General features: G+C 39.3%; 2 protein-coding genes across 2 annotated transcripts; one reads left to right on the top strand and one right to left on the bottom strand.

Moving 5' to 3' along the window:
* The first annotated feature begins 376 nt into the window (after nucleotides 1-376).
* LOC106082607 (short-chain dehydrogenase/reductase family 16C member 6) lies at nucleotides 377-2,981 on the top strand. The gene is made up of 3 exons (XM_013245228.2): nucleotides 377-712; nucleotides 775-1,331; nucleotides 2,770-2,981. Exons 1-3 carry the CDS (start codon nucleotides 404-406, stop codon nucleotides 2,903-2,905), a joined length of 1,002 nt encoding a protein of 333 aa, XP_013100682.2. The 5' UTR covers nucleotides 377-403; the 3' UTR covers nucleotides 2,906-2,981.
* Nucleotides 2,982-9,127: 6,146 nt separating this feature from the next.
* On the bottom strand, nucleotides 9,128-10,744 carry LOC106082610 (17-beta-hydroxysteroid dehydrogenase 13). Its single transcript, XM_013245230.2, has 3 exons — nucleotides 10,369-10,744; nucleotides 9,761-10,314; nucleotides 9,128-9,690 (listed from the first exon to the last, which is right to left on the bottom strand). Exons 1-3 carry the CDS (start codon nucleotides 10,672-10,674, stop codon nucleotides 9,594-9,596), a joined length of 957 nt encoding a protein of 318 aa, XP_013100684.2. The 5' UTR covers nucleotides 10,675-10,744; the 3' UTR covers nucleotides 9,128-9,593.
* Between the last annotated feature and the right edge of the window lie 4,298 nt (nucleotides 10,745-15,042).

Consider the following 15,042-nt stretch of genomic DNA (forward strand, 5'->3'; position numbering starts at 1 on the left):
TAGCTGTCATATATACCAATCTCCCGATTTAAGCTTTTGTGCATTTATCACCCGATTTCTCCAAAATTTGGCACAGTGAGCTGGGGTTAGTCTTCTCAACGACCATACCGATGTGTGGTGGAGATCGGGTTATAGTTAGATATGGCTTAAATCGGGAAATCAGTATTTAAGCTATTGGTCCTATAAAAGTCTTATTCATTATCTGATTTCCCTTAAATTTGGCATAATTGATAAAATGTGAGGATTGTCCCCCCTACTAATGCCAGCGACATTAGTTAATCCAATCAGTAAAACACACCTATTATTGTTGGCATACCATTTTGTTATGAATTAAGATTTGATAAATATCAAGATGAAGTCAGAATCTAAACATCAACCAAAGCAAACACTTTGACTCGCGGTCATGGCGTATTGTAGTAGCATTCCCCGACGTCTGGCATACTATTTGCATTTCTTAGCAGCTTTGTTGTTATTTCCGTGGTTTTTGATTACCGCCATGATCAATGCATTAGTCTGCGGAAGAAAAGAGGATCAAATACAAGGTAGATTGGCGGTTATCACTGGGGCTGCACAAGGCTTGGGTCGTCAAATAGCTCTGGAGTTGGCTAAAAGGGGATGTCACATAGCCGTGGTGGATACTCTGCAGAAAGCAGCAGAGAATACAGCCAAATATTTAAGGGATACGCATAACATTCAGGCCAAGGCCTACTTGGTAAGGTGCATCAAGCCATAAGCAAACTTTACGAAATCACTTTAGCAGTTTTTCCATTTTAGGTGGATATCACCGACTACCATCAATTGCTGGCTTTTCGCAGCGAAGTTCTGAATGATTTTGGCGTCGATGTGACCATTCTGATAAACAATGCCACAATATTTCGTATATCCGATAGCAATCCAGTTCGCCATGAGGAAATACAAAATATGGTCACCCTGAACTTTACCTCTCACCTGTGGATGAATCAACTCTTTTTGACGCGTATGAAGGAATTAAATCGTGGTCACATAATGGCCATTTCATCTTTAAGCGCCTTGTTTCCTGCAGATTATCTGCAAATTTATGCCCCCACCAAGAGTGCCATTCGGGCGTATATGGCCTCCCTAAGGGCACATCTTAAATGTGAGAATTACAAAATCAGAGTGACCACCATTATGCCAACATTTTTGAATAGCCGCCAGTATGAAAAGGATTTTGTCGACCTAAGTGGCTATGAGAGTATTACTCCTTGCCTGGATAGCACTGTAGCTGCCGAACAAGCCGTAAAGGCATTATTGCAGGGTCTTGAGGAGATATCATTGCCGCGAGTGGCCAGTCTTACCTACAAATTACTAGAGTATGAGTAGTTGTGTGATGTTTTTTGCTTTTATGATACCCTCCACTATGGGATGGGGGTATACTTACATTGTCGTTCTGTTTGTATCTCCTCGAAGTATTCGTCTAAGACCCCATTAAGTATATATATTTTTGATGGTCATTATATTTGAAGTCGATCTAGCCATGTCCGTTCGTCTGTCCGTCCGTCTGTCTGTCTGTCCGTCTGTCTGTCGAAAGAACGCTAACTTCCAAAGGATTAAAGCTAGCCTCTTGAAATTTGCACAAATACTTCTTAATAGTCTAGGTCAGTTGGGATTGTAAATGGGTCATATCGGTCCATATTTTGATATAGCCGCCATATAAATCGATCTTGGATCTTGACTTTTTAAGCCACTAGAGGACTTAATTTTTATTCAATTTGGCTGAAATTTTCCACGAGGTGTTTTGTTATGATTTCCAACTACTGTGCTGAGTACAGTTGAAATCGGCCCATAAGCTGATATAGCTCTCATATAAACCGAATTGGGATCTTGACTTTTTTGAGTCTCTAGAGGACGCAATTCCTATCCAATTTGGCTGATTTTGTGCCAAGTATGGTTTAAATCGGTCCATAACCTGATATAGCTGCAATATAAACCGACCTTAAATCTTAACTTCTTGAGCCTGTAGAAGGCGCAATTCTAATCCGATTTAGCTGACATCATGCATGACGTGTTTTGTTACGACTTTCAACAGCTGTGTTAAATATGGTCCGAATGGGACCATAAACAGATATAGCCGTCATATAAACCGATCTGGGGTCTTGACATCTTGAGACTCTAGAGGGCGCAATTATTATACATTTTGGCTGAAATTTTGCACGTATTCAATTCTCATCCGATTTAGCTGATATTATGCATGGCATGTTTTGTTATTATTTTCAACAGCTGTGCTAAATATGGTCCGAATGGGTCCATAACCTGATATAGCTAAATATGGTCCGAATGGGTCCATAACCTGATATAGCTGCCATATAAACCGATCTGGGTTCTTGACTTCTTGAGCCTCTAGAGGGCGCAATTATTAGACGATTTGACTGAAATTTTAGACAAAGGCTTCTTTCATGACCTTCAAAATACGTGTCAAATATGGTCTGAATTAGTCTATAACCTGATACAGCTTCCCTATAAACTATCTCCCTATTTTATTACTTGAGCCCCTAAAGGGCGCAATTCTTTTTCCTTTTGGCTGAAATTTTACTTTGGTTTCCTACATTCGATTCAGTTATGCTCCGAATTGGACCATAACTTGATATAGCTCCAATACCATAGAAATTTTATTCTTTTATCCTAAGACGAGATACCGGGATAAGAACTCGACAAATGCGATCCATGGTGGAGGGTATATTAGATTCGGCCCGGCCGAACTTAGCACGCTTTTACTTGTTTTCAATATTTCTTTTGGAATTGTTGTTGCAGATTTGGCACCACTTGGCAGCGAGACTGGTTTGTGAGATGCTTAAGTCCGAAATTTAATGCTGATGAACTGCATGAAAAGTTAAAGCAATGCAGCGATAAAAACGGTGATATACAGACTTCAATAACGGTAGTATAGTCTTATTATAAAACCTTTTAAGTTTTATCTAGAATAAGAATAAATTTAAAGGCAGAATTCCAAACAGGTTTGTACATTTATATGTGTTTACGAGTGCAAATAAAAAATAAAAAAACTTCAAAATTTTTTGTTTAAGATCGAATAACAGCTCTAACGAATTATTTCCATGAACATTCCATTAAGGAACAGGGGCAAACTTCTCACATATCGATGATTCAAAGTTTTAAGCTCAATGATAAGGGACCTCCTTTTTATAGCAGAGCCCGAATGGCGTGGCACAGTGCGACACCTCTTTGGGGTTGAGTATTCACTTGGCATAATAGCTCCATTTGTAAAAAAAGTATCAAATGGTATCAAAATGTACAAATGTGAATAGATTATTTAGTCAACCATCATATTTTTCCAAATTTCAGACCACAAACTCCCTCTGTACATAACGTACATAATAGTACCAATTTTGGTACCAAAATGTATGAATTTTTAGTAGATCATTTAGTCACATGAAGAAAGTACCAAATTTGGTGCCAAAATGTGCGAATGGCGAATAGATGTCATCCATCATATATATCTTAATTGTACCTACATGCCAAGTATCAGCCTCATGCTCCATCTGAACTGAAAGTACCAATTGATACCAATTGCAGTACCAAAAGTACGTTTTCTCCCCTTGCCAGAAGTATTTTTCCGTTTTTTCTTTTCACCCTCATCCTTTTGGACTAGATGTCTTTTAAGTTAAATTTCAAACTTCTACCTCTATCCATCCGCCCTGTGAAAATTTCACACATTTCGTACCTTATTGGTACTTTTTTTAGTACCTAAATGTACAAATTTCCAAAAGCTGTTACAGTTACCCAATTAAGGGTAACTGTACCTAAGTTCCAAAAGTCAGAGCTCTAGTTAAGAATGTACCAAATAGTATCAATTGCGTTACTAAACGTACTATTTCTCTCACTTCCGATAATATTTTCCATTTTTTTTTACCAAAACTAAATTTTTTTGAGACGCTCTTTCATATTTTCCATGCACGCTGGGCAAATATGTACCATTTCGTACTTTTAGGTACTTTTTAGTACCCAGACATACGAATATCATAAATCCAGCCTTGTCCCGAGCCTTTGACCCAAAACCAACATTCGTGAACAATTTCATGATTCTAGCTTTAGTCGTTTGGGCTGGGCGATGATCAGTCAGTCAGTCAGTAGACTAGCGGAACCGGGCTCGCTTCTTTAACTCAACCTTCTTTAACTCAATAACAAAACAATCCGTGCCAAATTTGTGCAGATCGATTGAAAATTGTAGATACTACGGCCATTAAAAAATCGGGCGATACATATAAATGCCATCTATCCACGATCGCCACACCATAATTTAATGCCGTACCCACTCCGTGAGTGAATCATGTCAACGAGATCCACATAGCCAGCACCTCACCTTTGTGACCTTCAGACATAAGAGCCGCAGAGCCCGCGAACACACACTCGCGCCATTTGTCCACGACCGCCACTCCGTGATTTAGTGCCGTAACCATTCCGTGAGTGAATCACGTCAGCGAGATCCACATAGCCAGCACCTCACCTTTGTGACCTTCAGACATAAGAGCCGCAGAGCCCGCGAACACACACTCACGCCATTTGTCCACGACCACCACTCCGTGATTTAGTGCCGTAACCATTCCGTGAGTGAATCACGTCAACGAGATCCACATAGCCAGCACCTCACCTTTGTGACCTTCAGACATAAGAGCCGCCGAGCTCGCGAACACACACTCGTGCCATCTGTCCACGACCGCCACTCCGTAATTTAGTGCCGTACCCACTCCGTGAGTGAATCACGGCAACGAGATCCACATAGCCAGCACCTCACCTTTTTGTCCCTCAGACATAAGAGCCGCAGAGCCCACGACCACACACTCGTGCCATCTGTCCACGACCGCCACACCGTGATTCAGTGCCGTAACCATTCCGTGAGTGATTCACGTCAACGAGATCCACATAGCCAGCACCTCACCTTTGTGACCTTCAGACATAAGAGCCGCAGAGCCCGCGAACACACATTCGTGCCTTTTGTCAACGACCGCCACTGCGTGATTTAGTGCCGTACCCACTCCGTGAGTGAATCACGTCAACGAGATCCATATAGCCAGCACCTCTCCTTTTTGTCCGTCAGACATAAGAGCTGCTGAGTCTGCGAACACACATCTGTCCATGGCCGCCTCCCCGTGATTTAATACCATATCCCCGCAGTGAGCGAATCACGTTGCAGCGATTACCCCAAACAGCTCACAGATCTCCGACAAGAATTTAAGTCTGACCCAAGATTAAGTGCTGCTAACTAATTAAAACCTTTTAAAACGAATATAATTTGCCCTTTTCCTCTCTGTCACTAACACAAATAAATTTCTGTAATTGCCCTGCCACCGGTGAGCTGTACCCCAGCAGACAGACGTAAGCTTGTGGTTATAATTTAAAGAGCTTCGAACTAAAGGGTGATTTTTTTGAGATTAGGATTTTCATGCATTAGTATTTGACAGATCACGTGGGATTTCAGACATGGTGTCAAAGAGAAAGATGCTCAGTATGCTTTGACATTTCATCATGAATAGACTTACTAACGAGCAACGCTTGCAAATCATTGAATTTTATTACCAAAATCAGTGTTCGGTTCGAAATGTGTTCATTCACCGTAACGTTGCGTCCAACAGCATCTTTGAAAAAATACGGTCCAATGATTCCACCAGCGTACAAACCACACCAAACAGTGCATTTTTCGGGATGCATGGGCAGTTCTTGAACGGCTTCTGGTTGCTCTTCTCTCCAAATGCGGCAATTTTGCTTATTTACGTAGCCATTCAACCAGAAATGAGCCTCATCGCTGAACAAAATTTGTCAAAATTTGAACACATTTCGAACCGAACATTGATTTTGGTAATAAAATTCAATGATTTGCAAGCGTTGCTAGTTAGTAAGTCTATTCATGATGAAATGTCAAAGCATACTGAGCATCTTTCTCTTTGACACCATGTCTGAAATCCCACGTGATCTGTCAAATACTAATGCATGAAAATCCTAACCTCAAAAAAATCACCCTTTATAATGTTTTATCAATGGTTAATTAGTTTTTGACGAGTAATTACGAGCGTATTTTGTTGTATGTTTTACTTATTAAGAGCTTCTCAATGTAAAAGGAGAAGTGAACTTTGTCAGTCCGCAATTATTAAATAATGTGAACAATTACATGCAAATTTATGGACGTTAGTTGTTTGCTTGCTACGGGTTTTAAAAGTAGATCCGATATGAAAAGGCGAAATTGCAGAAAAATTATTGAGAACTTTTGCCACTGTAGTTCAAAGTTAGGAACACTTCAAAATTCCAAAAACTTACTCCAAGAAATCCTCAATGGATTTTAAAGTTGTGAACACATATGGCATGGGTGCTCGAAATGAAAAAATTTAGGAAACTAATAATAAAATCAAGTTAAAAAAGTTAGGAAAGGCAAAAGTCGGGTGGAGTCGACTACATAATACTTAGCTTTAAGAAAAAATAAGTAAAAGTGTGTTAAGTTCGGACCGGCCGAATCTTGGGAACCCACCATCATGGATTCTGCTAAAAAATTTTACAAACTACATTTAGACTCAGGGAATAATTTTATGCTACATACCAAACTTCTGCCAAACCAGCAAAAATTAAAGCTTCTAGGAACCGAAATAAGGTAATCGAAAGACCTGTTTATATGAGAGCTATATCAGGTTATAGACTGATTTGAACCGTATTAGCACAGTTGTTGGAAGCCATAACAGAATATTACATGCAAAATTTCAGCCAAATGGACAAAAATGGCAGCTTGTATGGGCTTAAGAAGTCAAATCGGGAGATCGGTTTATATGGAAGCTATATCATGTCCTTGATCGATTTGGACCGTACTAGGTACAGTTGTTAGGAGTCATAATAGAACACTATGCGCAAATCAGCCAAATCGGATGAAATTTGAGGCTTCCAGGGGCTCAAGAAGTCAAATTGGGAGATCGGTTTATATGGGAACTATATCAGGTTATACACAAATTTGAAACGTACATGGCACCGTTATTGAGAGTCACAAAGGAACACTATATACAAAATTTCAGCAAAATCGGACACAAATTGCGACTTTCAGGGGTTCAAGAAATCAAAATGGGAGATCGGTTTATGTAGGAGCTATATCAGGTTATAGACCGATTTAGATCGTACGTATCGTAGTTGTTGGAAGCCATAACAGAACGCTTTGTTCAAAATTTCAGCCAAATCAGACGAAAACTGTGGCTTGTAAGGGCTCAAGAAATCAAATCGGGAGATCGGTTTATATCGAGCTATTTCAGGTTATGAACCGATTTGGACCGTACTTGGCACAGTTGCTGAAAGTCATAACAGAACACCACATACATAGTTTCAGCCAAATCGTCCAAAAACTGCGATTTCCAGGGGTTCAAGAAGTCAAATCGAGTGATCGGTTTATATGGATATAAGACCGATTTGGACCGTATTCAGCAAAGTTGTTGGAAGTCATAACAGAACGCTTTGTTCAAAATTTCAGCCAAATCGGACAAAAATTGCTGCTTGTAAGTGCTCAAGAAGTCAAATCGGGAGATCGGTTTATATGGAAGCTATATCAGATTATAGACTGATTTAAACCGTACTTGTTACAGCTGTTGGAAGTCAAAATAAAACATTATATGTAAAATTTCCGCCAAAACAGACAAAATTTGCGGCTACCAGGGACTCAGGAAGTCAAATCAGGAAATCGGTTCATATGGGAGCTATATCAGGTTATAGACCGATTAAGACCGTACTTAGCACAGTTGTTGGAAGTCATAACAGATCACTGCATGCAAAATTACAGCCAAATCGGATAAAAAGTTCGGCTTGTAGGGGCTCAAGAAGTCAAATCGGGAGATCGGTTTATATGGGAGCAATAACAGGATATAGACCGATTTAGACCGTTCTTGACACAGTCATAGGAAGTTATAACAGAACACTACATGCTAAGTTTCAGACAAATTGAACCAAACTTGCGGCTTGTAAGGGCTCAAGAAGTCAAATCGGTAGATCGGTTTATATGGGAGCTATATCCAAATCCGAACCGATATGGGCCATTTGCAATCCCCAACGACCTACATCAAAATTAAGTATCTGTGCAAAATTTCAAGCGGCTAGCCTTACATGTTCGACCGCTATAGTGTTTTCGACAGACGGACGGACATGGCTTGATCGAATCAGAATGTCGAGACGATCCTCGAATATATATACACTTTATACCCACCACCTCATTCAATGGTGGTGGATATAAAAATACGACCACAAAGCGGACATGTACTTTTTCGGTATATTTGTGGAAAGGCGACATACCCTCCTCCAATTTCGTCACACCGTTTGTTAAACCTCGAAATATGCTTCTAAGACTCCACAAAGTAAATAAATATTCTTCATCGTAATGACATTTTAAGTTGATCTAGCCATGTACCTTCGTCCGTCCGTCTGTCTGTCCGTCCGTCCGTTTGTCGAAAGCACGCTAACTTTCGAAGAAGTAAAGCTAGAAGCTTGAAATTTTGCACAAACATATCTTACTAGTGTAGGTCAGTTGGGATTGCAAATGGGCCAAATCGGCCTACGTTTTGATATAGCTGCCATATAAACCGATCTTGGGTCTTGACCCATTGAGCCTCTAGAGGGCGCAATTCTTTTCGGATTTGGCTGAAAATTTTTCAGGTGGTGTTTTGGTATCACTTCCAAAAAAACCGATCTTGCGACTCCTTCAGCTTCTAGAAGGCTTATTTCTTATCCGATTTGTCGGAATTTTTGCACATAATGCTGAGGAATGCCGTCCGACAACTGTGCAAAGTATGGTCTAAATCAGTCCATAACCTTATATAGCCGCCATATAAACCGATCTCCCGATGCGACTTCTTGAGCTTCTAGAGGGCGCAATTCTTATTCAATTTTATTGAAAATTTGCTTATGACGTTTTGGTTTCATTGGAAAAAAATGGGTCCGGAATGTACCAAGTATGGTCTTGATCGGTTGATAGGCTATCAATTGCTACCATATAAACCGATCTCCCAAATTGACACTCTGAACAACTGGAGGGCGCAATTTTTACTCGATTTTATATAATTTTATAACAAATCATTCATACCCCTATTTTTCTCACAAAGCGATTTAAAGACCAAACAAGAAAACAATCAATGGCATCTAAAATATAATATTTAATAAGAGCTTTTATTTGTAATTTTAATCCTTGCTTAACGTTTTAAATACCCTTAGAATATCATTTAAATTGGATGTTGATATACCAACAAGTTTGACTTGTGAAAATATGAGGTGGCACCACTACTATTATTTTGAACACAGCTGTTTATGGAAGCTATATCTAAATCTGAGCCGACTTTCTACAATTTCAATAGGCTTTGTCTCTAGGCCGAAAAACATGCCTGTACCAAATTTGAAGATGATCGGAAAGACATTTGCGACCTGTACTTTGTACACAAATTAACATGGACAGACAGACATACAGACGGACAAAGCAGTAACTGATTCTGAGTGGATCGGTACACTTATCAATGGGTCTAGCTTACTTCCATCTGGGTGTAACAAACAAATGCACTAAGTTATTATACCCTGTATCACAGTGGTAGTGTAGGGGTATAGAAAATAATACATCAATTTTGGGATGCTAGCTTATTACGAAGTTCTACCACCTGCACCTTGGCACCAAGCAATCCTTGAATTCCATCACGCAGCCAAGTAGGGTATAGTCTGTAATAAAATGGAGGTTGCCATTATTCAAAGAATTGCCAACAGATTTCTATGCCATGATAATCAATACCCATGTAATTTGAAGATAAAACTAGCTATACGGGGCAAAGTTATCTCCTCTAGGCCCTGCAGCATTGCCTGCACTGCTTGCTGGGCTACACCGGCGCCATCTATAGGAGGCATCCACTTATCATAGCCAGTAAAACTTATAAATTCATTTACTTGCTGATTGGTATTTAGAAATGTTGGCATTATGGTGGTCACTTTTATTCCATATTTTCCACTTTTCATATCAGCTCTTAAAGAGGCCATATAAGCCGTAACCGCACTTTTGGTTGGCGCATATATTTGCACAAAAGGCGCAGTGACTAGGGCGGAAAGTGAAGAAATGGCCATGATGTGACCACGATTTAACTCCTTCATGCGGGGCAAAAAGAGTTGATTCATCCACAGGTGGGAGGTAAAGTTGACGGTAATGATTTTTTGAATTTCCTCAAAATCCAAAGGATTACTATCGGCAAGACTTAACAAACCGGCATTGTTTATCAAAATGGTAACATCTCCAAAATCCTGAATTACCGAGCGATGAAAATCAATCAGTTCGTCATGGTTGGATACATCAACCTAAAAGATTTCGAAATTCGTTAAATTTTACAACTCTATTCGGCAAATGCTTACCTTATAGGGCTTGGCCTTTATTTTGAAAGTTTCACTTAAATATTTGGCAGTCTCCTTTGAGGCATCTTCCAAAATATCTACCACAGCTATGTGACAACCCCTTTTGGCCAATTCAATGGCTATTTCACGACCCAAACCTCTGGCGGCACCAGTTATGACAGCTACTTCACCTTTTATATCGTGCTCTTTGGATTTATGGAATAATTCTCTAATGCCAACTATCAAGGCCATAATTGGCGATAGCATCAATGTTAGAATTAAAGCGACATAGTAAGTCAAAGGAACTTGAGCTGTGTTATCTCCCATTTTACTATCCGTGTTAAACGACCCACCACGCCAAGTGTTTGCTTCAAGTGTTGCTCTCCTTCTGATTGCTCTGAACTGTAAGCATTGTAAATTAGGCTGTTAGAAGTTGCAATTATTATAAAAACCAGTAAGGAAGGGCAAAAGTCGGTAAGGAACGACTGTATTATACCCTACTTACTTTACCTATAAGTACAATGTGGGAGCTATATCCAATTCTGAACCAATTTTGAAGGACCCCGGTGAGCAAATATGTTCAAACTGTAATAACTACGGTTGACAAATGACAACATTATTGCAAATTACCTAAAATCGGATGAACATATATATGAGAGCTATACCTTAATCTGAACTGATTTCGAGCAAACTTCTCAGATACTGTGGTGGTCGTCGAGGAAAGCGTTTTGCAAAATTTTGGCAAGATGGGTCAATAAATGCGCTTGCAGTGGCTCTTGGGGTGAAAATCTGGCGATATACATATATATGACAGCTATATCCAAATCTGGGCCGATTTCCATGAAATTCGCCAGCAATATCGAGAGTCATAAGAGAATCCTTCCTACAAAATTTCGAGAGAATCGGTTAAAAAATGAGCACTTTCTTGCAATATTTCTCAAAATCGGACGAACATACATACGGCACCTATACCTAAATCTGAACCGATTTCGAGGAAACTTCTCAGATACTAAGGCAGTCATCGAGAAAAGCGTTTTACAAAATTTTGACAAGATGGGTCAATAAATGCGCTTGCTGTGATTCTAGAAGTTAAAATCGGGCGATATATATATATGGCAGCTATATCTCAATCTAGACCGATTTCCATGAAATTAATCAGTAATATCGAGAGTCATAAAAAAGTCCTTCCTGCCAAATTTCGAGAGAATCGGTTAAGAAATTACCATTTTATTGCATTATTACTGAAAATCGGACGAACATATATATGGGAGCTATATCCAAATATGAACCGACTTCGAGCAAACTTCTCAGATACTGTAACAGTTATCGACGAAATCGTTGTACGAAGTTTTGTGAAGATTGGTCAATAAATGCGCTTGTAGTGGCTCTAGGAGTGAAAATCGGGCTATATATATATATGAGAGCTATATCTAAATCTGAACTGATTTCCATGAAATTCACCAGTAATGTCGAGAGTAATGAAGAAATCCTTCCTGCCAAATTTCGAGAGAATCGGTTAACAAATGACCATTTTATTGCAATATTACTGAAAATCTGACGAACATATATATGGGACCTATATCCAAATCTGAACAGATTTTTTCCAATTTCAATAGGCTTTGTCTCTAGGCCGAAAAACATGCCTGTACCAAATTTTAAGACGAACGGACGAAAACTGCTACTTGTACTTTGTACACAAATTAACATGGACAGACAGACGGACGCAGCTTAATCGAATCAGAATGTGATCCTGAGTCGATCAGTATACTTATCAATGGGTCTATCTCTTTTCCTTTTGGGTGTTACAAATAAAAGCACTAATCTATAATACCCTGTACCACAGTAGTGGTATAGGGTATAATTATAACACTGTAAAATAATGTTAAATCTTTAAGATAATTGTAAGGTTAAGTGAAAGACCATTGGCAGTACTCATTGAGATAAGTCTACGTTACAATAAAAACTGCAATTACAATGAAAGCTGAGTGGATTATCAAAGATGAGGTGAATATAGAAGATACCTGTATTAGCATGGTGTATTGTAAACATAGGGTGATAACCTCAAAAGGAAGGGGAATTTCTTCCATTGGAATTTCACCAGCACTGCGGTAAATGCAAATTTTGCCCATGAATATTCCACTAAGGAACAGCGTCAAACTTCTCACATATCAATGGCTGCAGTCCGATTCAAGTTGTAAGCTCAATGATAAGGGGCCTCCTTTTTATAGCCGAGTCCGAACGGCGTGCCGCAGTGCGACACCTCTTTGGAGAGAAGTTTTACATGGCAAAGTAACTCACAAATGTTGCCAGTATTAGGAGGGGAAAACCACCGCTGAAAATTTTTTCTGATGATCTCGCCAGGATTCGATCCCAGGCGTTCAGAGTCATAGGCGGACATACTAACTGAGGCCTCCGACTCACCACTGTGGTATAGGGTATTGTAACTTTGTGAAATTGTTTGCCACACTGAGAGGGAGAGGAGCTAAGTGCATTGATAGGTACATCGAGCAGATTAGAACAGTGATGGGCACCCTTAAACAGTTGACAATTATAAGTTGTCTTTGTATGGTGATAGTAAATCCCGGCCAATCAACCAAGTGTAAAATAACAACAATGCGATATCCGAACAAAGGCACACGAGCTGCATATAAAGGGTGATTTTTTAGCTATTATGTTTCTGACAACACTGGTGTCAACAGCTCACGCACGTTTTGTGTTTTGTTTCACTGTCAGTTAGGTCGATAATTTAACCATGAATCGTCTTACAAACGAACAACGCTTGCAAATTATTGAATTTTATTATCAAAATGCGTGCTCTGTTGAGAAAGTTTATCGTGTGCTTCTTCCACAAAGCGACAAAGCTCATTTTTAGCTCAATGGGTACGTAAATAAGCAGAATAATCGATTTTGGAGTGAAGATCAGCCAGAAATATTGCAAGAGCTTCCAATACATCCAGAATAAAAGTTACAGTTTGGTGCGGTTTATGGGCTGGTGGCATCATTGGACCGTACTTCTTCAAATATGACGCTAATCGTAACGTAAACTGTGAATGGTGAGGACTACCGTGAGGTAATATCCAACCTTTTCTTGCTGGTTTCAACAGCACGGTGCCACATGCCACACAGCACGCACAATAATTAACTTATTGAGAGGCGAGTACGGTGAACATTTTATTGCACATTCGGAACCGGTCAATTGGCAGGCTAGATCGTGCGATTTAACGACTTTAGACAATTTTTTGTGGGGCTTTGTAAAAGTTCATGTCTATACAGGCAAGCCTGATTCAATTGACGCATTGGAAGACAACATTGGATTAAGCGGATGGACCATTTGAGGAGCAATTACGCTCAACATTAAATTATATGGACCGTACTATCGACTCAAATAAAGAATTCATACATTTTTCTGAATTTTATGGGTGTTTTTTTTATACCCCACTAATCTAGTCATTCCGTTTGTAACACCTCGAAATATTGTTCTAGGACCCCATAAATTATATATATTCTTGATCGTCTCGAAATTCTGATTCGAAATAGCCATGACGGACCGTTCTCCCGATTTGACTTCTTGAGCCCCTGGAAGCCTTTATTTTTATTCGATTTGCCTGAAATTTTGCACATAGTATTCTGTTATGACTCATAATAATAGACCTAAGTACGGTTCAAATCGGTCGAGAACCTTATATATAAACCGATCTCCCGATTTGACTTCTAGAGTCCATGGAAGCCTCAATTTTTTTCCCCATTTGGCTGAAGTTTTGCATGTGGTGTTATGTCAAAACTTCCAAAAATTGTTCCATGTACGGTCCAAATCGTTGAAGAACCCAATAGCTCCCATATAAACCGATCCCCCGATTTGAGTTCTTGAGCCCATGGAAGCCACAATTTTTGTCCGATTTGGCTGAAGTTTTGCATGTGGTGTAATGTTATGACTTCCAACAACTGTTCTAAGTACGGTCCAAATCGGTTTAAAAACCTGATATAGCTCTCATATAAACCGATCTCCCGATTTGACTTCTTAAGCCCATGGAAGCCACAATTTTGGTCCGAATTGGTTGAAGTTTTGCAAATAGTGTTCTATTATGACTTCCAATAACTGTGCTAAGTACGGTCTAAATCGGTCAAAAACTTGATATAGCTCCCATATAAACTGACCTCCCGATTTATCTTCTTGAGCCTCAATTTTCATCCGATATAGACTAAAACCTAACCTTCTTCCATGACTTTTATGTGTATTCCGGTTTACATTAATATATATCTCTCATTTATATTCAAAACCCTATTTGCACTTTTAGAGCAGTACTTATTACAATTTTGAACAGATTTGCTCGAATTTTGGCACGTATGTATTATTTATTACCCAACTGAGGACCCGGTCCATTAAATTGGTTTAAAATGAAACATATCCTCCATATAGTATTATTTTCCAATTCACTTATAGGGTAGGGTTATAGGATAGTCGGCACAACCCGACTTTTGCCTTTCCCTACTTTAATTAAAATTTTAAGCTGGGGACCCTTCCCATTCCATATGAGGTCCATGGGTGAGTATTATTCTAAGACTTCTGCATACATCCATGTTGCTGGATATCCAGTTGATCTGATGAATGTTATTAATGTTAATGTTATTTCATCCCAATGTGCACATTATTGTAGTTGAAATGCAATTACAAATGGTCATTACATTGAGTTCAAG

The sequence above is a fragment of the Stomoxys calcitrans genome, chromosome 2, assembly GCF_963082655.1.
Source record: "Stomoxys calcitrans chromosome 2, idStoCalc2.1, whole genome shotgun sequence".
NCBI classification, from domain to species: domain Eukaryota; kingdom Metazoa; phylum Arthropoda; class Insecta; order Diptera; family Muscidae; genus Stomoxys; species Stomoxys calcitrans.

Excerpts from the sequence above, each read along its gene's own strand:
- LOC106082607 (XM_013245228.2), top strand. The coding sequence starts at position 404 with ATGGCGTATTGTAGTAGCATTCCCCGACGTCTGGCATACTATTTGCAT. Across the intron at positions 713-774 it reads TTCAGGCCAAGGCCTACTTG|GTGGATATCACCGACTACCA; the intron begins GTAAGGTGCATC and ends TTTCCATTTTAG. Across the intron at positions 1,332-2,769 it reads CTTACCTACAAATTACTAGA|ATTTGGCACCACTTGGCAGC; the intron begins GTATGAGTAGTT and ends TTGTTGTTGCAG.
- LOC106082610 (XM_013245230.2), bottom strand. The coding sequence starts at position 10,674 with ATGGGAGATAACACAGCTCAAGTTCCTTTGACTTACTATGTCGCTTTA. Across the intron at positions 10,315-10,368 it reads TAAAGGCCAAGCCCTATAAG|GTTGATGTATCCAACCATGA; the intron begins GTAAGCATTTGC and ends GAAATCTTTTAG. Across the intron at positions 9,691-9,760 it reads TTTATCTTCAAATTACATGG|ACTATACCCTACTTGGCTGC; the intron begins GTATTGATTATC and ends ATTTTATTACAG.